The sequence below is a fragment of the Ornithorhynchus anatinus genome, chromosome 17, assembly GCF_004115215.2.
Source record: "Ornithorhynchus anatinus isolate Pmale09 chromosome 17, mOrnAna1.pri.v4, whole genome shotgun sequence".
Lineage (NCBI taxonomy): Eukaryota > Metazoa > Chordata > Mammalia > Monotremata > Ornithorhynchidae > Ornithorhynchus > Ornithorhynchus anatinus.
Window position 1 is genome coordinate 12,856,787 of NC_041744.1, and position 25,055 is coordinate 12,881,841.

The following is a 25,055-nucleotide window of genomic DNA, read 5'->3' on the forward strand; positions in this document are numbered from 1 at the left end:
CCACCCCCAGCCAGATAGAGGCTGGTCGGGCGCCAATCAAACCTCATTAGGGATGCTGGACTCCAGGCAGGCCCGGGCCCTCTCCCTCCCTCCGCCCCGTGGAGCAAAATTGCTGTGCAGCGAACGCTACCGCCTCGCTTGTCGGCAGCGGGAGGGGAGGGTGGGGAGGGAGGCATCTGTGCCTTCCTCCCGCCAGGCGGTCTCCACACGTCACTCGAGCTTGTCGTTCAGAAGGCCTGGGGTGCCTGGCAATGGGGCAGGGAGCTGTCAGGATGGGAATGAAGTACCTGCAGCATCCGGCCCAGGGACGTGAGCCAATCCTGAGACACCCTGAGGCCGCTGACTCCTCCCCTGCCCAATGGGAGAGGTTCCTGGCTGGTGGCCCAGGTGAGTAGGGGAGACCCCCGCCCCTGGGGAGGCTGTTGGCTCTGGGGAGGCTCTTAGGCCTGGGGTGAAGGGAGAGGGCTTGGTTGTGGGGAGGCCTTTGGCCTGAGGAAGCTCTTGGCTCTAAGGAGGCTCTTGGGTCTAGGGAGGCTGTTGGTCCTGGGGGGTGCTCTTAGCCTGGAGAAGTCCTTGGCCCCAGGGCAGGGTGCTGTCAGAGCTCTCAGGGCAAGAGGACGAGTAGCCGGGCCCCCTCAAAAACCTCATCCTCTGCTTGAGTAGGCCTAGAATCGTCTATCCCCAATCCCTAACTTCCACCCCTCAAGGAGGGGACTCAGGCATCGGGGCCAAAGGGAGGAGGAGGGAAGATGAGCCTGGAGGAAGGAAGCCAGAAGGTCAGTGGAAAAACGGAGAAAGCAAGCGAAGCAAGCGGCTTTGAGTGGCAAGCAGAGACTGACAGGTTTGGGAGAGTACTGGTGGAGCCAGAACAGGGGCTCAAAGGCTCCCGGAAACCCCCGGGGGATGGGGGAAGCCTCTACCAAAGAGAACTCCACCTCGGGACTCTGCTCTAGGGAGTCCCTGTCTTTTGGCCGCCGTGGGCTAGCAGGAGTGCTGGCCAGGCCGGTGAGGCTGATGGGCAGCCCGGCCAAGAGCCGTGTTGGAGAGCCCAGTCAGACACCAGTGTGCTCTCAGTGTCCAGCTGGCTTGGGACCGGGATCCATTACTTATTAGGGTTGGGGTTTCCCCACTTCCTGTCTTCTCTCTCCATGGGGCTTCCATTGTAGGCCGCTGGCCCAAAGAGGGTGCAGAGGAGATGGCTCCTATTGAGGGGAACTCTGTCCCCAAGGGGCCTGGGAGTGGATCTGGGGGTGGACCATCATCCAGAGCCCCACCCAGGCTGGAGATGTGGGACCGGCTCCCTCAGGTCCTTTGACCATCCCAACCTGGTGAGGATTAACCTTGGATGCCCAGCTGCAACTGCCCTGAGGTCCGCTGATCTCAGCAGCCCCTGAGTGGTGGCAGGGAGTCCTGGGGCTCTTTCTGTCAGCCCAGCAGGGCTCACACTTCTGCTTGGAACAGGGCATCAGTGGGGTACTCAGACCTGACTTGAGTCCAGCCAATAGCCTGGGTGTTGACCCGATCTGGTCCTGGAGCACAAGGCTTGGGAGCTGAGCCTGCCCACTGCAGGGTCCCTGAGATCAGACACCGGGACAGGCAGATGGAAGCAAGGGGCTTCAGGACGGTATCTCTGTACATGGGCAGCGAATGCATCTGTTTACTGTTATATTGTACTCTCCCAAGTGCTTAGTACAGTGATCTGCACACAGTAAGCACTCAATAAATACTACTGAATTGAATGAATGGGCAGGAATTCCTTCCCTGGGAGACAGTGGGTTGGGACAAAATCCCAGGAATGCTCTCTGTCATTCCTCCTTATGGGGAATGGAGGGTGAATTAGGTTTCCCATTATCCATAAAATGGCCATCGCCTCCCTTTCGCCATCACGGCTAAGCCACTGGCTGACCGTAGGAATTTTACTGATTGGCCATGGCATGCTATCTTATCTGGGCTGTTCACTTCCCTTCCTGGGCGGAAGTGGAGAACGGCAGCATCTTTGGGTCGGGTTCCGGCATCTTGGATCCACTGAGGCTCTCACCTCAGGGGCCAGCAGGCTCGGCTCTTCCCTGAGGGGAAGCTGGCCCTGGCCTTGCCCAGATCGTACTGTTGGAGAGGTGGGCGTATCCCAGGCTCAGAGAGCCGGACCCAGGGGAGGGCAGAGATCCTCCACCCACTGACAGGATGGGAGGGAGAGCTCCCAGAGCACCCCCGGAGGTTCTCCTGGGGGAGGCTCCTTGGCCTCACCTATTTCTTGGGTGGGATTTGGGGGCAAGGGGTTCCTGATGCGTTCTCAGCGGCGGCTCCTCCCCAGATCTCTTGAGCTACTGCCGGGGGGAGAGGCCGGTCCCCACCTCCCTCCCTCGGAAGCTTGAAACTGAAAAACGTTGCCTTACCTTCCTCCTTCACGCACGCACAATGGTTTGTTATTGTAGGGTTGCTCACGAACGCTGGGCTGTTGACATTGTTTTTTTTTTCCTTTTTTTTTTCCTTTTGAAAAGAAAAGCATTGAGCGTCTGTTTGGAACAACATGTACACAGCTCGAGAAGCACACAGAATCTGGCAAGCAGGTGCAGAGTGCAGGGGAGGGAGGCACAGAGGTCTAACTCAGGAGTAAAGGAGCAGCACAGCCCTGCCATTTCTCAGGAAAGGAGCTGACTTGCATGGGGGGAGGGGGCGGTGGGATCTGGGCCCCCGTGTGAGTCTGAGGGGCGGCCGTGGAGGCAGGTCGGAGGGGAGACCCCTGTTACAAAGCTTGGGGACAGAGTGGGGAGGGGGGGCTAAGGCGGGGTGAGGAGAAGAGCAGCCACAATTTGTTGCCAGATATACGATGGGTCCTCCTTGCCTAGAAGAGGGTGAGAGTCACCTGTCATGGCGGCCAGGGTCCTGAGGCCTTGATGTTCCCCAGTCGGACGGGACTGCCCAAGTGGACTTGGACAGTTCCTGCCCTGGAGCCCGGCCTCTCTCCACTATCGTTTGGGCCCTACCTCAGGCTCGGATGGGAGGGGTCTGACTGAAGGTTTAGAAAAAGCCCGCTCTACCAAAAACACTGGGCAAAGATATGGGGACCCCAGGAGTTTGGTTGAGTATCTAACAGTATCTCCGGTGCCGGAGTGGGGCACTGCCACAAACAGCCAATCGGCATTCCCGAGCCCAACCTTCCTGTCTTTCGGGGAACCGGGTCTAACCTTTCTCCCCTCAAGGGACAGCTGTGGAGGGGGAGGAGGAAGAGGCATATTCCCTCAGGTCTCTCCTTTACCACTACCCTCTGGGGGCTCCCTGGGTGGGGCTGGTGAGGGGCAAAGTGGGGTAAGAGCGGAGGGATAGATGGACAAGACCGCGGGATGGAGTGGTTAACCAAGGCTGGGTGAAGGGGAGAGTCGGGTCGGCCTGACCCCAAGACAATCCCGATGGGTCGGGGCTGGGTCGGGCTCCCAAAATCTTCCTCGATGCTCTGAGTTTGGAAATGGTGGGACCCTCTCAGAGCCCCCGCTAAGACTGTAAGCTCCTCATGGAAAGGGAACACATCATGTCATGCTGTTCTTCCCAAGTGCCTACTACACTGGCCCTGCACCTTGTGGGTGTCAATAAACACCACCATTAGCACTACTATTATTACTACTACCTTGTTGATGACTACTACTAGTAGGGGAGTGGATGATGGAAAAAGAAGAGCTTCCACTCCTCAGCCACTCCCCAGGCCTCCTCCCGCTGCTGACCCACGTTCACCCCGGATTTCCTGGGAAAGTCCTCTGAGCCTGTCTGGCCCTGCTGCCAGGCCGGGCCGCTCCCATCTCCTGGGGACAGCAGGGTGGAGCCTTTGGCAGGAAAAGGAGAGAAGGGGAGGTTTGGAGCTGCTCTCCAAGGCTTCTCGACCTCCACTGCTGCCCGGAGCCCTCCTTCCTCCCTCCGCTGCCACCTTCGCTTGGCCTTGGTCTGCCCGGCCCCGTCCAGCTGGCCCTATCCGAGCTCTTCCTTTCAAACACTTGACCCCCGAGGCCTCCTGAAGGCTAAGTCCGGTGACACCTGCAGCCCTGTCCCACCTGTCTTCAGAGCCTCTGGTTGGATGCACAAGCCGCACCACCCTTCGCCTCCCTCCTGCCTTCCAAACGGATTGGGCCACGTGGGCTGGCTGGGAAATGACCCAGGAAGGACTGGGTGGGTAGGGTGGGGGAGCAGGGAGGCAGCAGCAACCCTGAACACATGAATTCTTTTTCCTCATCTCACATTGCCACAACACATTATTCTCAAGCCCTCGGCCTGCTGCAGGAGGGACCCTGTGCTCGATGCAGAAACACTGGGGGAAGAAGGAAATGTGGCTTCTTTTCACCCACCAGTCACTCTCCCCAACACCAACCCTTTCCAGCTCAACCAACGGCAATTTCTTTCATCCCTCTTTGTCAGCCCCTTCTCTGAGCTGAGAGTTTCCCAGGAAGGCATGGGTGTTAAAGGGGCAGGGCCCCCAGCAGTCTGGGTCTAAGACGGCGAAACCCCACATGGCTGGCAGCTCACAATGACCAGACGTTCTTCCTAGGGTGGGATGGCCAAGCTTTCTGGTTTTCTGTTCCATCATCCAGGGGCCCTCATGGCCTTCTGGTTAGAGCATGGGCCTAGGTGTCAGAAGGTCACAGGTTCTAATCCTGGCTCTGCCACGTGTCTGCTGTGTGACCTTGGCCAAATCACTTCCCTTCTCCGTGTCTCAATTACCTCATTGGTAAAATGGGGTTTAAGACTGTGAGCTCGATGTCGTTAGAGAAGCAGAGTGGCTCAGTAGAAAGAGCCTGGTCTTGGGAGTCAGAGGTAATGGGTTCGAATCCCAGCTCTGCCACTTGTCAGCTGTGTGACTGTGGGCAAGTCACTTAACTTCTCTGGGGAAGCCGCGTGGTTCAGTGGAAAGAGCCCGGGCTTGGGAGCCAGAGGTCATGGGTTCGAATCCCGGCTCTGCCACTCATTAGCTGTGTGACCGTGGGCAAATCACTCAACTTCTCTGTGCCTCAGTTACCTCACCTGTAAAATGGGGATTAACTGTGAGCCTCAAGTGGGACAACCTGATGACCCTGTATCTACCCCAGCGCTTAGAACAGTGCTCTGCACATAGTAAGCGCTTAACAAATACCGACATTATTATGCGGGACAGGGACTGTGTCCAACCTGATTTGCTTGTATTCCTTCACAGCGCTTAATACAGTGCCAGGCACATAGTAAGTGCTTTAACAGATACCATAATTATTATTAAGGGCCTGGACTCTAGGCCATGGTGGCCAGGTGGGTCCACCACATCTGCTGCCCTTTCCTACCTCTGTCCACTTCCTGCTACTTTACTGTTTCCTTCAGAACTCCTTGAGTTTGTATGTGTGGGGTGCTGTTCTCTCTTTTCTTCAACTTGCCTTGGGAAATCAGGTCCAGGCCTCCTTCACCTCTATTCTCTAGACTGTAAGCTCACTGTGGGCAGGGAGTGAGTCCGTTTATTGTTGTAATGTACTCTCCCAAGTGTTTAGAACAATGATCTGCACATAATAAGCACTCAATAAATAAGACTGAATGAATGAATGAGCCCAGTTCCATCTCTGTCCAATGGGGTGTGGAAACTTGTTCTGTTTGGAGGAGCTCAGGCAGGACCTGGCACAGGTGACAAAATAGAGCCTTTCCCTGGGACCAGGGCCCAACTGCCTTGCCTTTCAGCTGGACTAGACAGGTGTTGGGCTTCCGTCACACTCCCTTAAGGGGAGATTTATGGCCTTCCTGCTCTGCCCACTAAGGGGATTAGCAGAATTATTTTTATAGGCAGGGTCCTTGGCCCAAGGCAGAGGGGCCTGTGGTTCTGCCCACTCTGCCCGGACTCCAGGGGCGGGCTGGGGCTCTTCCTTCTCCACTGATGGGCACTGCCCAAGAACGAGGCAGCTTCCAGGACTTTTAGAATGCCCTTGTCTCCCCAATTCTAAAAATACCATCTCTGGATCCCACTGTACCATCCGGCTATCGCCCCATCTCCCTCCTCCAATCCCTGTCCAGACTCCTTGAACAAGGTTCAGTTCCTCTCCTTCTACTCCCTTGTTGACTCTCTACAATCTGGATTCCGTCCCCTTAGCTGCACTGAGTCTGGTCTCTCTAAGCTCACCAATGGTCTCCTTCTTGCCAAATCTAATGGACTTCACCTCGCCCTAATGCTCCTCGACCTCTCCGCTGCCTTCAACGCTGTGGACCATTCCCTCCTCCTGGAAACATGATCTAACCTTGTTTTTTCAGGTTCTCTCCAGGTTTTCTCCTTGGTCTCCTCCTACTTCTCTGGCTGATCCTTCTCGGTCTCTTTCAACCACTCTTTCTCTACCTCCCTCTTTAACTGAGAGTTTTCCTTAAGGCTGTTTTGTGTTCTGGATCCTTTTCTCAGTTTACAGTCACTCCTTTGGGAACCCATTCTCTAGACCATAAGATCACTGTGGGCAGGGAACGTGTCTACCAACTCTGTTGTACTGTAATCTCCCGAGACCTTAGTACAATACTCTGCAAAAAGTAAGCGCTCAATAAATACCACTGTTGATGGCAATCTGCTCACATGGCCTCTATGCAGACAACTCCCAAATCTGCCTCACTAGTCCTGACTTCTGTTCTGCCCCGTAATCTCACACTTCTTCCTGCCTCCAGGACATCATGGATGTCCCGTCGGCATCTCAAGGATATTATGTCCGAAACTGAGCTTCTCATCTTCACTCCCAAATCCTTTCCTTCACCTGTCTCACCACAGTCAAGAACACCAACTTCTTTCCCATTCCTGAAGCCTCCAACCTTGGAATTATCCTTGATTCATCTCTCTCTTTCATCCCACATATTCAGTCAGTCACCAAAATCACCTGCTGGTTCTATCATCACAATGTCTAAGTAGGAGGGAGAACAGACACTGAATCCCCATTTTACAGTTGAGGAAACTGAGGCAAAGAAGAAGTCAAGTGATTTACCCAAGGTCACACAGGAAGCAATTGGCAGAGCCAGGATAAGAACCCAGGCCCTCTGACTCCAAGACCCATGCTCTTTTCCCTTAGGCCACACTGCTTCTCTGGATTATTATTATTAATATGACTATTATCCAAGAGAGCACAGCTCTCCTCATCTTCAAAGCCCTTCTGAAATCACACCTCCTCCAGGGGTCTTTCTCCCATTAATTTTTAATCTCCTCTTATACGTACTGCCACTTCCGTGCCTCCTAAGTCGTTGGATACTGAGTCGTCCCTTCCCCCCTCCCCACAGCACTTATGTACATATCACTAAAATCTATCAATTTCTCCTAACTGTAATTTATTTTAATGCCGGTCTCTCTGATTCTACTGTAAGCTCCTTGAGGGCAGGTATCGTGTCTATTAATTCTATTGTATTCTCCCATCCGTTTAGTACATTGCTCTACACACATTAGGCAATCAATAAATTTTTGAGATGGATCAATTGATTGGAATGATGGACTGATCTGATTGACTGTGGCCTCAGGCCTCTCATCCACAGATGGAAGTCGGGCCCCTCCCCCAGCATCAGTTCTGTCCCCTCCTTTCTCTCCCCTGACAGTTCAGGGCTAAATCACTCCTTGCTCCTACGGGAATAATAATTTTAAGAATTGTGGTATTTGTTAAGTATTTACCATGTGCCAGACACTGTATTAACTGCTGGGATGGATACACGCAAATTGGTCGGACATGGGAGCCGGTGGGTGTCCAGGTGGGCATGGGCCAATTCCTCAGCATCTGCCCTCGCCAGCAGGGGGCGCTGCAGCCCAGGGGCCCCGCTACGCTGGGTTTGGCAGTGGGGCCATGGGGGTCCAGAAGGCTTCATTTTTAATCAGGAGATTGCTCTAGAAGGAGGTGTCAGACACTTGTTTATAGCTTTTCATTTTCTTAGTTTCCTTTTCTGCAAATATCCTCTTCAAAGCTTGAAAATAAATTTCTTCCCCTGTCGTCAGCCATCGATTTTCCTCTCTCCCGTCTCCCCGGCCACCCCTTTCCTTTCCCGGCCCCGGCTCCAGCTCCGGCTCGAACTGCTCCCTCCCTGCTGCATGCCCGGGAGGCCGAGAGCTGCCCGGGCTGGTAGCTGCTCCCTGAGGGTCAGCCAGGCGGCAACTCTGGTCTCTCCCGGCTGGGCCTGTCCGAGCACACGCCTCTCTTCTTTGGGAAATTCCTCGGTGATGAAGATGTTTGGAATTCAGAGGATGCTTCCCCCTGATTAGATTTGTGGGAAAGGTTGTTCAAATTCCCTGGCGCCTCAGAAGCTGTAAAAATTTACAATCCTCTCAGACCATAAACTCCTTATGCAAGAGGAAATGCGGCGATTCATAAACAGGGCGACGGGCAGGCCCTGTTCAGGGCCCGATTCCCTTGGCCTGACCCCATGGAGGGAGGCCTCAACTTCCCCCACGATGCTGCTCTCATGGCTGCTGGGCTCTGATTGGACAGAGGGCTTCGGTCGTCTGTTTGCCGCCGGATCCATGGAAGTGGCTGGGTCAGATGGCCGGGCCGATGCCGGGGGTCGGCTGGGTGGGTGGGCACCGTTGTCTAACACCTGGGAAGTGGAGACGCCCTGTAAGAATCTTATTGGCCCACCGGAAGCTGCCAGACATCAAATTCAGCTTATCCGGCAGTGCATATTCTCCCTAACGTGCTCTGCACGGAGTCAGCGCTCAATAAATACGATTGATCGATTGCAGCCTCAGCCATCCTCCCGGCTACATCAGAGAAGGGCTCAGCTTGCACACAGAGGACAGTCTTGCCTTTGACTGTGGAGCGAGTCGACTCCGCAGCCGGGGCCGCTGACGGTAGGGGGATCGAGGATTCGTTCTCGTTTCTTTAAACAACCCAAGTCGTTTTTCCCTCTCTCCACACGGTCCCCAACAACTCGCTCCGAAGGATGCCATTCTGGTTGGCCCTGAGCCAGCTGGAGCCTTTGAGCATTTCACAGGAGGTCAAAGGTGCCGCCGATAGAGGAGGTGCTGGGGTGGGAGGTGATGCTCTCTTCGTCGTGGGCGCACACATACACCCAGAGAGGTCTGAGGACCTGTGACCGTCTCTAAAGGGCTCTCAGGGGCTCTGCTCCCTGCATAGCGCCGTCTCGGATCCTGTGGCAGCGTGTAGTCAGACTGGAGAGCTGACAAGGGCAACTGATAAGGGGCCGTGGCTGAGCAGCCTTGGGCCACTATGGAGAACTAACAGCTGGAAGGGGCAGTTTTCTGAAGAAAAAAAAAAATCAGGGACCGCTGTAGCTGGAGATGGCCTCCCCTTCGCAGTGGGTTTCATTTGCTCCGAAATCTTCTCAGTGGCTTTTTCTAGACCTGATCTTCGTCCCCTCTTTTGGAGATGTTTTTCACAAAATGAAATCGGGCGGCCTTTTGTTACAGGCATAGCTGGATGAACCAGACAGCTCGGGAATGGAATAAACTGTATTCTGTTCACCCGAGGTCCACGCGCTGGCCTCTGCTCTTGGCGGGGAGAGACGACTCCAGTTCCTGGGCAGTTATCTTTGTTATGGCTTAATACCTGTGTCTGAGTACCCACAGTCCTCTGTTTGGAGGCGCCAGGGAAATGGACAGAGAGATGCTCTAACAGATCCACATTGCTCACCGGTGACCTCACTGTTAGCCTTCAACTCTCCCCAGGAAGTGCAGCCGCCGAGCAGATTCTACCTCAGCTGGGAACCAGGCTCTCCCTCTTGTTTTAGGAGGGGGCTCCCTGGGCTTATATTTATTCTTTTATTCACTCAATCATATTAATTGAGGGCTCACTGTGTGCAGAGTACTGTACTAAGTGCTTGGGAGAATACAATACAACAATAAACAGACGCATTCCCTTTTATATGGAGCAGAAAGTCAATTATCCAAAGTAATTGGGACGGAGGCTAATTCAGATAATCCAATCAAATTGAGTTTGGTTATCTTGCTCTATTTTGCTTGGTTATCTGGATTTATTTCTGATTTTCCCAATTAGCATCTGTTTGGATAACTAGTCAGTTCAAAAAGCAACGTTTGGGTTTTCTGCTTTCTACTGTAGGGCCCTTCACCTGAAAAACTCCAAAATACACTCTTTCATTCAAACTTTCATAACCCTGTGGCTTGCAACATGGCCCTAATGGAAAGAGCAGAGAGTTGGGAGTCAAAGGACCTGGTTTATAATCCTGAATCTACTAATTACCTGCTGTGTGACCTTGGGAGAGTCACTTGAGTTCTCTGTGTTTCAGTTTCCTCATCTGTAAGAGACGGATTCAATAACTGTCCCTTCTCCTTTAGACTGTGAGCCTCATGTGGGGCAGGGACTGAGCCCAGCTTATCATGTATCCACCCCAATGCTTGGCACATAGTAAGCATTCAAATATTATTATTATTGTTTTTCCTGCAGGATGGGAAAACTGAGGTTCACAGGGGAGAAGGCCTGGGGAAGCAGCATGGCCTAGTGATAGAGCACAGGCCCGAGAGTCAGAAGGACCTGGGTTCTAATCCCAAATCTGCCACTTGTCTGCTGTGTGACCTTTGGCAAGTCACGTAAGTTCTCTGTGCCTCAGTCACCTCATCTGTAAAACGAGGATTAAGACTGTGAGCCCCATGTGGGTCATGAACTGTGTCCAACCAATTTGCTCGTACCTATCCCGGTGCTTAGGACGGTGCTTGTCACAGCAAGCACTTAACAAATACAATCATTATCACTATTACTTGCCCAAAGTAACCTCTGCCTTTGTTCTGTGAGCTTCCCCCATCTTCCCATCAGATCTCTGTCCCTTTGGACTGCACCTTTAGGAAGCCAGGGCCCACTCAGAAGGCTTAGGGAGGCTACTGCTGCTGCAGGAGCTCAACCTACCATCACTTTTCAGCTTTAACCTTCCCTACCCCACGTAAGGTTTGAGGCTGGGTAGAGTGAGGGAGGGGATGAGAGGCAAGAGGCCAGGGAGAGTGGGATCAGAGTCCGAAGACTCCTTCTGCTACCAGGCCATATTCTTTGTCAAGCACTCACCCAACTGCCCAGCCACCTTGTTGATCAAGGACATGGCCCAACTTTGTCCTGCAGCCAGGAAGATAATGGGCTGGATATTTACCTAAATTATAATCACGTCAGAAAACCTTTTCCTAGTGGAGCTGGAAGACAGGAGTCTTGGGTGACAGCCTGGCTCTGAGGAGGAGTCGATGCTCATTGGTTCTAGAATTTGCTTTACCACTGGCTCACTGGGAGTCCTGGGAAAATTCCTCTCTGGGATTTGATTCTTTCTCCCTTAGGAAACAGTTTATCACCTGACAAAAGGGGTGGGGGTGCACATGACCCAAGATGATAACACCACCAGCACACTTGGATTACCCAAAACTTCCCAATCATCCCCTTCCTCCCCCAGAATAATCTGCATGGGACTGAACCTTTCCAATAGTAAGTGTTGAATACTTAAGGCAGAGTTTAGAGATGCAGCATGGCCTAGTGGTTAAAGCACAGACCTGGGAGTCAGAGGACCAGGGTTCTAGTCTTGGCTCCATCACTCATCTGCTATGTGGACTTAGGCGAGCCGCTTAACTTCTCTGTATCGCAGATACCCCATCTGTAAAAATGGGGATCAATATCGTGAGCCCCACGTAGGACATGGACTGTGTCCAATCTGACTAGCTTGCGTCTCCCCCAGTCCTTAGTACAGTGACTGGCATACATTAAGTGCTCAACAAATGCCACTGAAAAAATTAAAAAGTTCTTGAGAATGCACAAGAACGGGTTTCAGCAGCTCTGAGACTGGGGCTGTGAGAAGAGTTTAGGGAGTATTCAAAAAACAGTCAACAAAAGAGAGAGAGAGGACCAGGAGAGCAAACCCTCAGGCTAGGAAGAAGAGAAGTGGCTGAGAGGAGGTGCTTTAATGAGCTCCCAACCTTAAAGAGGGATCTAACTCTTCTGCTTCCCTGCCCTCACACTCAAGCCCCTCCACTAGACTCAGACCTAGAATTCGATAGCCTTAGGACTTTTTTTGTGGAAAAAAGTGCTCTGATCTAATTTATCACATCAGATAAAGTACAATGTAAATCAGAGGCTGCATTAACCCAAGCAAGATATCAACCTGGGATTCCCAGGATTGAAGGCATTTCACAATTAAAGCTTCACTCCTGTTGGCTGCAGAGCCAGACTGTCACGAAGGATTGTACTAGACTCTCTCTATCATCGATTCCCTCCTGCTCTGAAAGACAGAGAGCCTCCACTGCTGAGGAAAGTCTCTTATCAAGGGCTCACTCTTGGGGGCATCTTGGGGCTTGAGATGGTTGACGTTATTGTCGGTTTCCACCCCACTAGTTCTGCTTCAAGCTCATCTGCTTCCATTAAGTGCTGAATCAAAGTAAACTGTCCCTATGCGGTTCCCTGGGGTGGGTAGGAACACTGGCATGCTTCACCCAGGCCAATATGCCGAGTTGCAAGACTGAACAACGATTCCTGCAGGCTTGCTGAGGAATCAGGGTCCAGACCCCTTCACTGACTTAACAATAATAACTGTGGCATTTGTTAAGCGATTATTACGTGCCAAGCACTGCACTAAGCACTGGGGAAGAGAAAAGATAATCAGGTCAGGCACAGCCTCTGTCCCACCTGGGGCTTATGGTCTAGTAGGAAGAACAGGTAGTTAGTCCCCATTTTACAGATGGGAAAACTGAGGCACAGAGAGGTTAAGTGACTTACCCAAGGCCACCCAACAGGGAAGGGGTGGAGCCAAGGTTAGAAGCCAGGTCCTCTGACTTCCAGGCCTGTGCTCTTTCCACTAGGCCACGCTGCATCTCAACTTGGCAAGCCTAATAAAGGTGAGCATGAAGAGGGGCTCTAGATCCCTTTCTTCCAACCAGGGGCTTTCAAGATGTTCCCGAGCAGGGCAGTGCTGGTGGTCCCACCCCAGGGGGTCGACCTGCGCTCCCAGAGACATCCCTGCTCCCCTCTGGGAAACGACGGGAGCCCGGGCAGGCACATCCACAAGATTCATTCGCACTTCTGGAACGCTCGCCTGACTTCTCCCGAAGTCATCTGGATCTCATTTAAATGCAAAAACGTAATTACGTTCCCAATAAGGCAACAGAGAAATTCAATATGATGTGGCGTTCCGCTTTTTTTCTGTAAATGTTGAGAAATCAAATAGGTCCCTTCATGGGCAAGTGGACCAGGTCTCCCAGTGTGATGGATGTTCTTGGGCCCACGACCCTTGAAATGAGAAATAAATCAGGAGCCAATTCTCTCCTGAGGCTACCCTCTTCCTGCTTTTATTTGATCTCTCTCCTTTTGGAAGAGCCTGGTCCAGGAGGAGGAAGGGGAGGAAGAGAAGGACACAGTTCTGTCTCTCTGCCTTGCCCAACTTCCCTTCCTCTAGCCTGGGTACTTTCCAACCAGGTTTTGGCCAGGGGCATTTCCAATGCAGGGTGGGGATGGTGGAGGCCCAGAATGGGCACGGTGTGGGCAAGATGTGGGTAGGCCACCCCTAATCCCTCCCCGGCTAGAGGTCCGCAGAAATGGGGATTGTTCTCCTAGAGCTTACCCTTTGAGGCATCAATCACCATATCGCCATCTTCACTTCCTTGAGCTATAACAGTGCTTTGCACATCGTAAGCACTTAACAAATACCATCATTATTATTACTGTAATCAAAGATAGTGGTACCCCACATCCTGGGAGTACAACAGGAAGCTTCCTAAGGGACTGGGATCCATTGCTCTAATCTACAGGAGGAGGTCACTTCCTTGGGACCTCACGGGATCCGTTCATTGACTCCGTTCCCTGACAAGCCAGAGGGGTAGGAGAAGAAAAGCGATGTGCCCTTTCCCCCTGGACTTAAAAGTAGGAATGGGCCTGTTTATTAATAATAATAATAGTAATGATATTTGTTAAGCACTTACGACGTGCCAAGCACTGTTCTAAGTGCTGGGGTAGATCCAAGGTAATCAGGTTGTCCCAGGTGGGGCTCATGGTTTTTAATCCCCATTTTTACAGATGAGGTAACCGAGGCACAGAGAAGTTAAGTGGTTTGCCCAAGGACACACAGCAGACGAGTGGAGGAGCCGGGATTAGAATCCTTGTCCGCTGATTCCCAAGCCCATGCTCTTTCCACTAAGCCACGCTGCTTCCCTGTTGTTACAATTGTTGTATTGTACTTTCCCAAGCGCTTAGTACAGTGCTCTGCACACAGTAAGTGCTCAGTAAATACGACCGAATGAATAGAGCACCTGGCTCCTCCCATGGGACCAACTTGGTTGCGGCTGGGAAATAAATACCGCTAGATCATTTGAGCGACTCGCAATTTGGGCACTTTGCCTTCCCCCACTTTTTAGGAATAGGGATTTTCACATGTTAATGAAGAATTTGCATTGCGCACAGCTAATTAATTTTTCTTCCTACTAAACAGGTATCCACTTTGCAGCTTTATTACCTAGTGATTTAGGACCCGAATAGCAATGGATTCCATTCTACTTCCTTTATATTTATTTCTCCTAAGGAACCCATTGCAGACTTTAGGAGTACGTTTCAATAACTCTGGGCATTTTTCCTGGCAGAGACTGGAAATTATCGACTGGTGGAGATGCCTCAGAGATTGGTGATTTCCAATTAAACGCAGAGAGCAAAGCGTCTCTTCACACACGTGAGGGCTCAAGGATCCCTAGTGTGAAGCCCCTCACCCGGCTTCAAACCACACCTGGCACTGCTGTAGCAATAGCCATGTTCTGGGTGCCAAGCCACAATTTACAGATTTAGATAAGCCCCAGTCAGAAATGTCATGGTAAGGGAAAATGAGAGTACACTTTCTGGACAATGTAAGTTTTTGGCCATGGGTTCCATTTAATCTCTTGAGGACATTCAAGTTTGGGGCATGATTCCAGAAGGGTTTTGGTGCCTTCTAAAATCCTAAGTGAACTTTCAAGACCTACGTGGTAGAATCTGACCAAAGATGGGCCTCCGTGGAAATCACAAGTAGCCAACACAGCAATACACTTCAAATACCAGCACCCTCCTTTGAAAAATGACTCTCCCTGAGCAGAGAAAACTCCGGTTAAGAGAGAACCTGAAACTCCTGGATCCTGAGTCTCAGAGGCAGCAATAAGCAAATAATAGTTACGGAATTGGTGAAGTGCTTACTATGTGCCAAGCACTGAACTAAGCACGAGGGTGGATGCAAAGCAGGAATGGCATTCCCAGTGGGAACCAACATTCCCATCAAGACAGCTGTTAGATGTACTGAAGTGGGGCTGAACCCCAGGGAGGGGGAGAGAGAGAGAGAGAGAGAGTAAGACCAGGTCCAGAGACTCTGTGTCCCCACTGCCGCACTGACCAGAGATTGAAAACACATTGAGTGCAATGAGGGGGGAATTACAAGTTTCAATTAATTGTTGTGGTGCCACTTCTCCAGATTAAAAAGGAAAGGATGATGATGCTTTTGTGTTCAGTCCACAGACTCGCCGGTGGTGCCGGGACTACATTCATTATTCAATCCATCCATCTCTGATGAGCCTTTCCATTTGTTCCTCCAGGAGGAATAACAAATCTAGAAATGGAATTCCACTTTGGTTTATTAAGATATTGATTGGCCTGCCCGGTGGAAGTGCATTTATCCTTTCCACCCGCCCGCGGGCTGGAAGGGGTTAACTAAATGTTTATCACAAGCCCAGCTTCAGAGTTGAAAGTAATGTGATCAGTAATGAATTTTGTGTTACATTAGGTTGTATAAATGGACAGACAAGCGCAGACAACAAGTGGCCAGGAGTCGGGGCTAATCTAATGATGTAAAAATAGAGACAGCACCAATTATACTTGGGGCCAGCTCAGAGCTCCTGCAGGGACTGCAAATGAATAGGTACAAATCAAATTACTCACTAATAGACGCACTACAAGAGGGGCAGTCAATGGTAAATGCATTAGAGGCCGGTGACCTCCTAGCTCTGCACAGCAGAATCCTAAATTTGACTTCCATCTTATACAAAAAAAAAAAAAAAAAACTCAAAGAAACTCTTGTTCAGGGAAGAAGAGGCACCATGAGGCGGTGTGTGTGTGTGTGTGTGTGTGTGTGTGTGTGTGTGTGTGTGTATGCACGCATGCGTGAATGTGCCCATCTTCCCCTTCCTTACTGCCCCCAACATATCCTGAACCCTGGTCACCGAAATGGTAAAACTCAGTGGGGAAAGAGCAGAGGGAGAAGATTCCTTTTTGTGTTCACTAACAAGAAGAGATCGTCTTTCATTTTGTGTAACTGTTAGACCTGATAACAATACAGGATGTTACATACCCAAACATTTCCCAGCCATGTGCCTCTCTGGGGGGATGTTTTTAACTGCTACTTCAAGGGCTGGGTCTGTATCAAAAATAAAACATTTCTTTAAAGAGGGAAAAAACAAAACAAAAGGGCGTCCAAGAGAGCAACAGCAGCATGCTTCAATCAAGACGGTCTGAGCCAGGTGGTCCTCGGAGCACAGTTCGGTCACTCTGGGTTCTCCCGCCTCGAACCTTTCCGATCCAAAGCGAGCCACCCGACCTAGATTGACCCTGCGGCGTCTCCCCCGCTTATCCTCTGTGTCTGGTCAGGCCCAGAGCTGGGGTGTGGGGGAAGGACAGATTTTTCTGTAGCCCATGTCCACGTCTCTGCCTGCGCATCTCCCCGCCGCTGCAGGGAGTGGGGGAGGGCTGAGGCTCGGTTGGCTGCCCGAGGCTCTGGTCGTTCAGTGCTTCCCCTGCATCCCAGGTCTCCTAACAGCCAATCTCCTAGATTCCAGTGATTTAGAAATAAGTCATAAAGTTAAACCCCGCCTGGCATCGCCAATGCTGTGTTACTGGCCTGCCTGGGGAAAGCGCAGGGAGACTTGCTCAGATGCATTAAATGTACATTCATCCAGCTAGCTCACAGTTGCTGAGGAATGAATAAAATATGAGGCCATGGCAACTCCAGACCCTGGCTGGGGGCCCCCAGCTCACATTCTGGAGCGGGGCGTCCCTGCATTGGGCTAGAATCTTATGTGTGGACCTGTGGCCACATAGCCACATAGATGGCACTGAAAAACGTGCACGCACACACACATACACACACACACACACACACGGCACATCAAAGCAGAGACAGCATGTGCTCGGGTGGACTGGAGACTATGGGAAAAGCTACAGTAAAATGAGATCATGGGGAGCAGAATGGAAAAAGTCATCCTGAACAAATGAAACAAATAGATGGGTATTCTCCCCAAATTCAATTAGGCGCACAAAGGGGCGGAATTTGAAAGCTATCAAGCTACACTAAATCAAACACATCTGGGGGAAAGTTCGAGGGAGGTTGGAGAGAGCTCAGGAGACACGCGAAGCCCGGACTTGGAACGGGAGGGTGGTGGCCTTTCACCCTCGAGGGAGTCCAAATGTCCCCGAGGCCACGGCCCCGGCAGAGGGGGGGAAGTGAGATGTGGCCACCCAAAGTCAGAAGTGGTTGAGTGGGTTATCGTGGCTGGGTGCTTCCCTCATAGGCTTTGTGACCGTCCCTTCGTCACAATGAATTAAAATTGGATTTCTTCAGCCTCTTTGGGGAGCAGTTTGACATTGAGATAATGGACTTGGGGACACCTGGAAATTCAATGTCATCCGCAAACATAATTTTTGTGCGTGTGCATGTTTGTGTGATCGAGAGTTTGACAGACTGTGAGCATGTACGTGTTTGGGTGCCCGGTGAGTGTGTGGCAAAATTGTCTCCCAGAACCCAGACTCCCTTTCAGGAGGTGGAGAAAGTGGGCAGAGAGAAAGGGAAATTCAGGAAGAGCCTGGAAGGTACAGAAGGAAGAGATGTCCATACTGCTGACTGTTTCTACCACTGACCAAGACCACAAACTTTGGAGCCCCTGCCCTGGAGTGAGTCCTTCGGTTAAGATAGATCTTTTCCCCTCCTCCCCACAGGCTGGAGAGTACCTGAAGAAATCACCCTTCTGCTCTGGAAAGCTCCAGAATGAGACATTCATTCACTAGATGCTCCAAGCCTGCATCCACACAGGTAAATTTCTGGGATAATTTAGCTCAAAAATACACTGTGGTCTCAATTATTTGGATGTGTTGTTAGGCTGAGGAGTCCTCCCCCCCGGGCCCAGGTAATTGAGGTCAAAATGCAGTTTTAAGGCTTAATTTTGTGGAAAATTTATATTGTTAGATCCAAGTTAAGCATTAAAATACCCTTAGTCAGGACTGTGCTTCTCCACACTTGTCCAAACAGACATACCCACTTAGGCTTCATTTACCAGCTTCTGAATCTATTTTAGGAAACCAGATGAGGTCCCGAGAAGCTTTTGGCACCTGAGAACACACCAATATAGTGCTTAAAAACGTCTTGCTGACCAAATGGGAGGCTTTCCCAGTGGGCCAGATTAATTCTGGGGCAATGGGGCCGGCCACCAAACTGGGCTCCCATCATGAGAGGCTCCAGTGCTGAGGGGTCGGGGGGCTTCAGGTTCTTTGACTCCACTGGCACTGGTCTAACCAGCTCTGAGCTTCTCATCTGTGCTCCAAATTCTCCAAAACTTCCCTGCCCCAGGTCCTCAACACCCTTAATTGATCAATATTAATCTATAATGAAGTGGGTTTTTATGCTTGTCCTTTCAATCCTCTAATCATCTTCATGATTATTTCTTACTTGGTTGCTCTGCTGATATCCCTGTTTCTGATGTTGACCAAGATAGCTTGGCACTGGGAGGTATTTCTAGGGAGGTTCAGATAATTCTTCAATTCATCCAGCTATGTCATTGAGGGTGAGATTTGGGGAACCTCAGTTTTCTAAGGTAAGACAATTCCTTCGAGGGGGAAAAATAACCCAAACCCTCCTCAACAGTAGTTGTGAGTTACTGGGGACTCAAAAGGCTACCAAATCTGGGGTTCCCCAGCTGAGGAAAACAGATATGAATGAGCCATTTGACCCTGAGAACCAAATAGACATACTGAAGCCTTAAATTCTGACTTGAACACTGGAATTGCTAAAGGTTGGGGTTGCTCTATCATGGTAAATAAGGATTTTCAAATTGTGGTAGGAGAAACAGATGATCATTAAGGAGCACTCTGTCTTTGGATTTTGGATATGTATTAGAAATGGAAACAATAATAATCCAAAATCCAATATGGTATTTGTTAAGCGCTTACTATGTGCCCAACATTGTACTTGGGAGTCAGAGGTCTTGGGTTCTAATCTCGGCTCCATCACTTGTCAGCTGTGTGACTTTGGGCAAGTCACTTAACTTCTCTGTGCCTCGGTTACCTCATCTGTAAAATGGGGATTAAGACTCTGAGCCCCACGTGGGACGACCTGATCATCTTCTATCTCCCCCAGCTCTTAGACAAGTGCTTGGCACATAGTAAGTGCTTAACAAATGCCATCACCATCACCATCATCACTGCCACAGAGCTTGGAATAGGAGCCATGAGTACGGCGGATAGATTGCCACCTGTGCTGGTGGCCACCAGAAGATGTTTGGTCCTGGGGAAGGTGGGAGTAAGGAGTCCTGGGTTTTAGGAAAAGTGACTGGGAAAGACAGATATGGTTGGTAAGCAAACCAAGTTAACATGAGAATGTCACACTTCAGGTCTCCTCTAAGTCCCCAGGCTTGGCACCCCAAGATCTGAGGAAATATGAACAAGATGCTGGGATGTCTCAGGGAGAGGAAACTTCTCTCACTTACAAGTTTCAGGTCACCTGATGAAAGTGTGCCAACCTCATGGCGGGTTAACTAGAAGTCTAAAATTATGAAAAAAGAAATAACTTGCATGGCAAGTTTAGTGCAGATACAGATTTAATTTCTGTATTTTATCTCTCTGTTTGGCTTCCGCTCTAAGATGGGAAGTTAAGGGAGCCCTGGAAAGGACGGAAGGTTGGTTTTCAGGGAAGCTACCCAGAAAACCCTTCTGCAGCACACTCACCTGAGCTTTTGGCCAAAGCTGTTCTTACCAATGTGGAGGCACAGTCTTGGGGGCAGGGAGCTACAGAGGAGTCAGGGAGACAAGGAAACGGGATGACGGCAGCATATGTTGTACACCGAGAGGGCAGGGACAGAAGGGAAGATGTAGTTATGAACCAGACAGAGATGTTTATCCCTCTAATCACTTATCCCCATAACCTCCATAGAGCGCACTAAGATCCACCTTAGTGTGCATTTTCAACACTCGTTTTGGCTAGAATACGATTAGGGAATTAGGTAACGTTTTTCCGACCTTGCTTGGGCTTGGGCTTGGCCTGCAGCATCATCGAAGAACCTGCTTGTGCACCTGTATGGGGCATCAGAACTGGGGTGAACAACAGTGTGGGCTTTCTTTAATGTGAGATTTCACTAGAACATAAGCCTCGTGTTCTAGAAGAACATGCGAAGTGGGGGTGGGGGTGTCTCTAGGACCGTCGACGGACCACTCGGCAGTCACAGCAAAACCAGTATTGGTAAAAAACCAAAGTGGTGAGAAAGAGAGCAACTGGGGGTTGGGATTATGTTTTCTGTTCCATCATAAGGAGCGAATCAATCCAGGTGACCAGACAAATGTTTGTACAGACTGTGCTCCAACAGTTCGGGCATTGAGGGACTCTGTTAATAATCTTGCTAACAAGTACATGCCAGAACCTAGTGAGCCTTTGACAACTTCCATTTCTCCTTCTGACTACCCACCTGGGAGAATCCTGGGCTTCAAAGGAGGTTCCTGATTCACCTCAGTTCCTGGAGATCTCATGCCTTTGGCCATAGATGGTCCTAAACACTTCCCTGAACTCTGGCCATAAACAATTCAGGGAGCTGAGGAGGAATTTCGGTAGCCACAAGTGACTTTGGTGAATGGAATGGCGAGTCGGAGGATGTACTAGGACTGCCCCTGGTCCTGAGCCGCAGGGAAAATGGTATCTTTTTGACTGAGACTTTAAGTTAATTTGGCCCATGAACTTCTTGCCCTGAGTTAAACAAACCCCCCAAAACCCTCAAAAAACACTGGGGGCTGGAATGATTCTTCTTGCTGCAAGCTAATGAGCTGGTTTCTTTCCAGTGAAAGCTTCAGTCTCAATTTTGACTTCTGGGACCTTCAGAAAACAGGGACTTGGCTGGGCCGCTCAGCCTCCTGGCATCGACTTATTTGCCCATGTAACTCCTCGTGCCAGGCAGAGGCTTGAAGGAATCCTGGCTGGCTGAGCAAACCGGACCCACGTGGCTCCTGGAGAGGAGGGTGCCACTGAGGGTAGGTGGGTGGAGCCCTTAGGATTCACGACGGTCTGGGGGCAGTGCTAAGGCTAAGACTGACCAGCACCGAAGTCTGGGAGCTATAATTTATTTATTTATATTAATGTCTCTCTCCTTCTATAACTGTCCACTCGTGGGTAGGGATTGTGTCTGTGTATCGTTATATTGTACCCCTCCCCCAAGCGCTTAGTACAGCGCTCTGCATCCAGTAAGCACTCAATAAATAAAATTGAATCAATGAATGAATGGAACTGGACAGACCTGGTCCACCAGGGCAGCCCTCTGAAAGGCAGCAAAGCATAGGGCATGAAATGTTTCAATTAAACCAGCTTGATGGTGAGGCTGGGAACAATGCATCAAAGTCAACCGAAAAGTTTCCTCCTCATCCCAAGATTTGGGTTGATGAATAACTGGCTGCAGGGATTTTTCCTCAATAGTTACAAGGTGACAAGGCCTAGATTGTGCTAAGGTTGGAAGGAGAGGGTGTTTATGTCTATTTTCCTCTGATCTGATCTGGGGAGAAGGAAGCCACTTGCCTGCCTAATCCACACAGGCTTTGGCAGAAGGAGTACATAGAGGAGAGAAAGACGAACCCCTTCACCCCAAACACCTTGCCCCCTCCCTTCCTCCTTCCCATTCTACCTCTACTTTCCAGGTCTCCAACAAAACTCAGACTTAGATCAGAAGGTCCTGGCACGGCAGACCTCTGGGAGTTTTCTGGGAAGGAAAGAGGGTTCTGAGAAGCAATGACCTAAGCTCAGGGCCCAGTGGCCCACTTGGTGAGCAATTGTGATAGCTGGGCCTAAACACTGATAATAATGTTGGTATTTGTTAAGCGCTTACTATGTGCAGACCACTGTTCTAAGCGCTGGGGTAGATACAGGGTAATCAGGGTGTCCCATGTGAGGCTCACAGTTAATCCCTATTTTACAGATGAGGTAACTGAGGCCCAGAGAAGTTAAGTGACTTGCCCACAGTCATACAGCTGACAAGTGGCAGAGCCGGGATTCAAACCCATGATCTCTGACTCCCAAGCCCGGGCTCTTTCCACTGAGCCACGCTGCTTCCCTCCCACTCCAGCTCAGGTAAACAGAGTGGCCCCACTTTGGGAAGGTGGACATCTCTTTTCTTCTTATAGGGAGCCACCCTGGACCAGCCCAAGGCCACCACTGACAGGGGAGAGAAGGCTCCTTCTCAGTTCTCCATTTTAGCACTAGGATTAGGAGGTGAGACTGAGAGCAGGATGGAGCGAAACCCAAAGGTTGCGGAGTGATCTGGAGAAGCATCAGGCATTCCTGATCTCCCACCAAATATGCTCCTTTAGCTGTTTTCCTCTGAATTTTACCAAAGAGTTTAAACTCCTTCCCTGCTCTCCTGGGTAAACTCTGTGAATCTGGGAGGAGCAGCTGATGACAAAGAACAGAAGCGCTGGGACTAGGAAAGACCCTTCCTGAAACAAGTTCCAAGGAGCCCAAGAAGAAGGGGGATTTGGAATGTTCTCCTGAGGTACCCCAAGACCGTGGAGAGCAAGATCTCTGTCGCTGAGTGAGTGTAGAGTAATGAGCAGCAGCGACCGAGAGTTGGGTCTGGGAGTGGGAAGATATCCCAAGCCACCGAGAGCTGTGCCAGACACCAGCCCGTCGTTCACGGACAGAAGACGTCTTGTAGGCTAAATTTTCAAAGGCCTCAACTACCTTTGCTCCCTGGTTTAGGTGGAGAACCCAAGTGAAACCCGGGATGAGCGCCTCAGATCTCTCTCTGGTCATCATCAGAGACCAGAAGGCCAGGCCACGTGGCTCAGTGGAAAGAGCCCAGGGTTGGGAGTCAGAGGTCATGGGTTCGAATCCCAGCTCTGCCACTTGTCAGCTGTGTGACTGTGGGCAAGTCACTTGACTTCTCTGGGCCTCAGTTATCTCATCTGTAAAATGGGGATTAACTGTGAGCCTCACGTGGGACAACCTGATTACCCTGTATCTACCCCAGCGCTTAGGACAGTGCTCTGCACATAGTAAGCGCTTAACAAATACCAACATCATTATTATTAGGGTTGCTTGGGAACCTCTTTTCAAACCACAAGAGACAGAGCTTCCAGAGGAGTCCCAGATGCCCACGCTCGAACTCCGTTTCCTTTTTAAATACGGAAGGGATCCAGTTTCTCCTGAGTGCTGACCCACCTCTTGAAGGACTTTCGACTAAGGGCAAACACTACTGTTATTCATTCATTCATTCACTCAATCATATTTATCGAGCGCTTATTGTGTGCTGAGTACTGTACTAAGCGCTTGGCAGATGCTACCTCCTCGAGAGTGGTAAAACACAAGAGAGGAGGGGTCGTCCTCTCCCCATTACCTTCCGCTCCCAACCCGACCCCTCCCGACCCTTGACCTGTGCGCAGTTTATACCTGTTCCCGATCCCACGACGTCTCGGCTCGGGGACTCGGACATGGCATCGGCCAGCCGCTCCCGTAGCCCCTCCTCTGTGTGTTCAATGGAGGCCATGTGACGCAGGCCGAAGCTCTCCGGCCAACTCCCGCAGACTTCCAGGAGGGTCACGCTCCGATCAAAGGCACCTGCAACCCAAAGAGAAAAGCCAGGTGCTGAGGGCTGACAGACACAGTGTATGTGTGTGTTTGTGGCGGGGAGGGGCGGGCGGGGGGATTCATCACGCACCTCGCTCTAGACTCTAAACAATTCCCGCATTCAATTTCAGCAGTTAATGATGAGGTCTACGTGGCGGATGAGGAGCAGGATGGTGAGCTTCATCGCATCGCAATGTTCCCCACTCGGGAGATAAGTTTGTTGCACGTAATAAAAAAGCCGATGTCAAAACACACCCAGTTCATCAAGAATGTGTGGTGGTGGGGACCAAGCCATGGCACCTCCGTGTGTGTGTGTGTGTGTGTGTATTTGGGAGTGCACGCACGCGCGTGTGATCGATGACACAATTTGGAGACGCTGGCCTCGGATGGCCAAGAATGAGACCGTCGCCAACACAGACACTTACCCTAATCCCTAAACATGAAGCGGTTTCCTAATTCCAACTAGTACATGGTGTTCTGCTGGATGCAAAGATTAGATTTTGAATCCGAGATCACTTCAAAGTACAAATTAAAATTATTCTACTTTATTATACAGCAAGTCTTCTGTGAAGGCTTATTCTAAATCATTCCCACTTGGAACGAGATTACAGTCATGCTCTGTTGCTTTAAGTACATACCATTGGCTGGACTATTAGGTAACCAAATATGCAGCATTTATTGGGCCTGGATCCCACCGGCCCCCGGTTGGAAGGGAAAAATGTAAATGCCAATGTTTCTCAAAGTTAAAAGTACATGAAACACGTCCTCGTTATCAGCCCTTGGTGCTCCCCTTTGATCAGCCGTCAGAAACTATCTCCACTCAGACACGGTGACTGGGCAGTCTCAGAGCACACTCTCTGCCAATGACAGGTGGTAATAGAAAGGGTGAGAGCCTGAGGGCCGGGGCGGGCGGCCCTTCCTCTGATAATGTCCGAAGTACTGGGGTGATAACCGGGAGTAAACACCGGGACGGCCAGCGGGTCCATACATCAGCAAAGAGGGGCAGATAATTGTGAACTTTCGGAGCAGGGCCCAGCTCCCCGGGGCTTGGCCCTCTGGGATTTATATGGCTGCCGGGGTCACTTATGGCTCCTGAATTTCATCAGTGCCCTCAGCTCTGATTTATCTGTTGTCTAACTGCCGAGCAGATTCTTGGCATTAGGAAATCAGCAAGGATTGCAAATGACCTCCCACCACCCCGCTTCCCCTCCCAGACGCACCCCGAGCCTCTGCCCACCCCCACCCGCCCCGGTTCACACCTGCGTTTCAACGCTCCTCAGCAGGCACTGAGCTCAGGAGACTCTGTTAGC

General features: G+C 50.8%; 1 protein-coding gene and 1 long non-coding RNA gene across 5 annotated transcripts in view; one reads left to right on the forward strand and one right to left on the reverse strand.

Moving 5' to 3' along the window:
- Nucleotides 1-25,055, reverse strand: part of BCAS3 (BCAS3 microtubule associated cell migration factor) — a 633,137-nt gene that overhangs the window by 3,376 nt on the left and 604,706 nt on the right. For 2 of the 4 annotated variants that reach the window (XM_029081827.1, XM_029081826.1), the window contains one exon: nucleotides 23,569-23,736. In XM_029081827.1, coding sequence (XP_028937660.1) covers nucleotides 23,569-23,736 — 168 coding nt within the window. Of the gene's footprint in view, nucleotides 1-16,233; nucleotides 16,300-19,874; nucleotides 19,935-20,165; nucleotides 20,220-23,568; nucleotides 23,737-25,055 lie in introns of all 4 variants that reach the window. The other 2 variants (XM_029081824.1, XM_029081825.1) reach the window with 2 other exon arrangements.
- LOC114817746 lies at nucleotides 55-24,021 on the forward strand. Its single transcript, XR_003765609.2, has 3 exons — nucleotides 55-387; nucleotides 17,874-17,967; nucleotides 23,877-24,021. It is a non-coding gene; the product is annotated as an uncharacterized LOC114817746 (long non-coding RNA).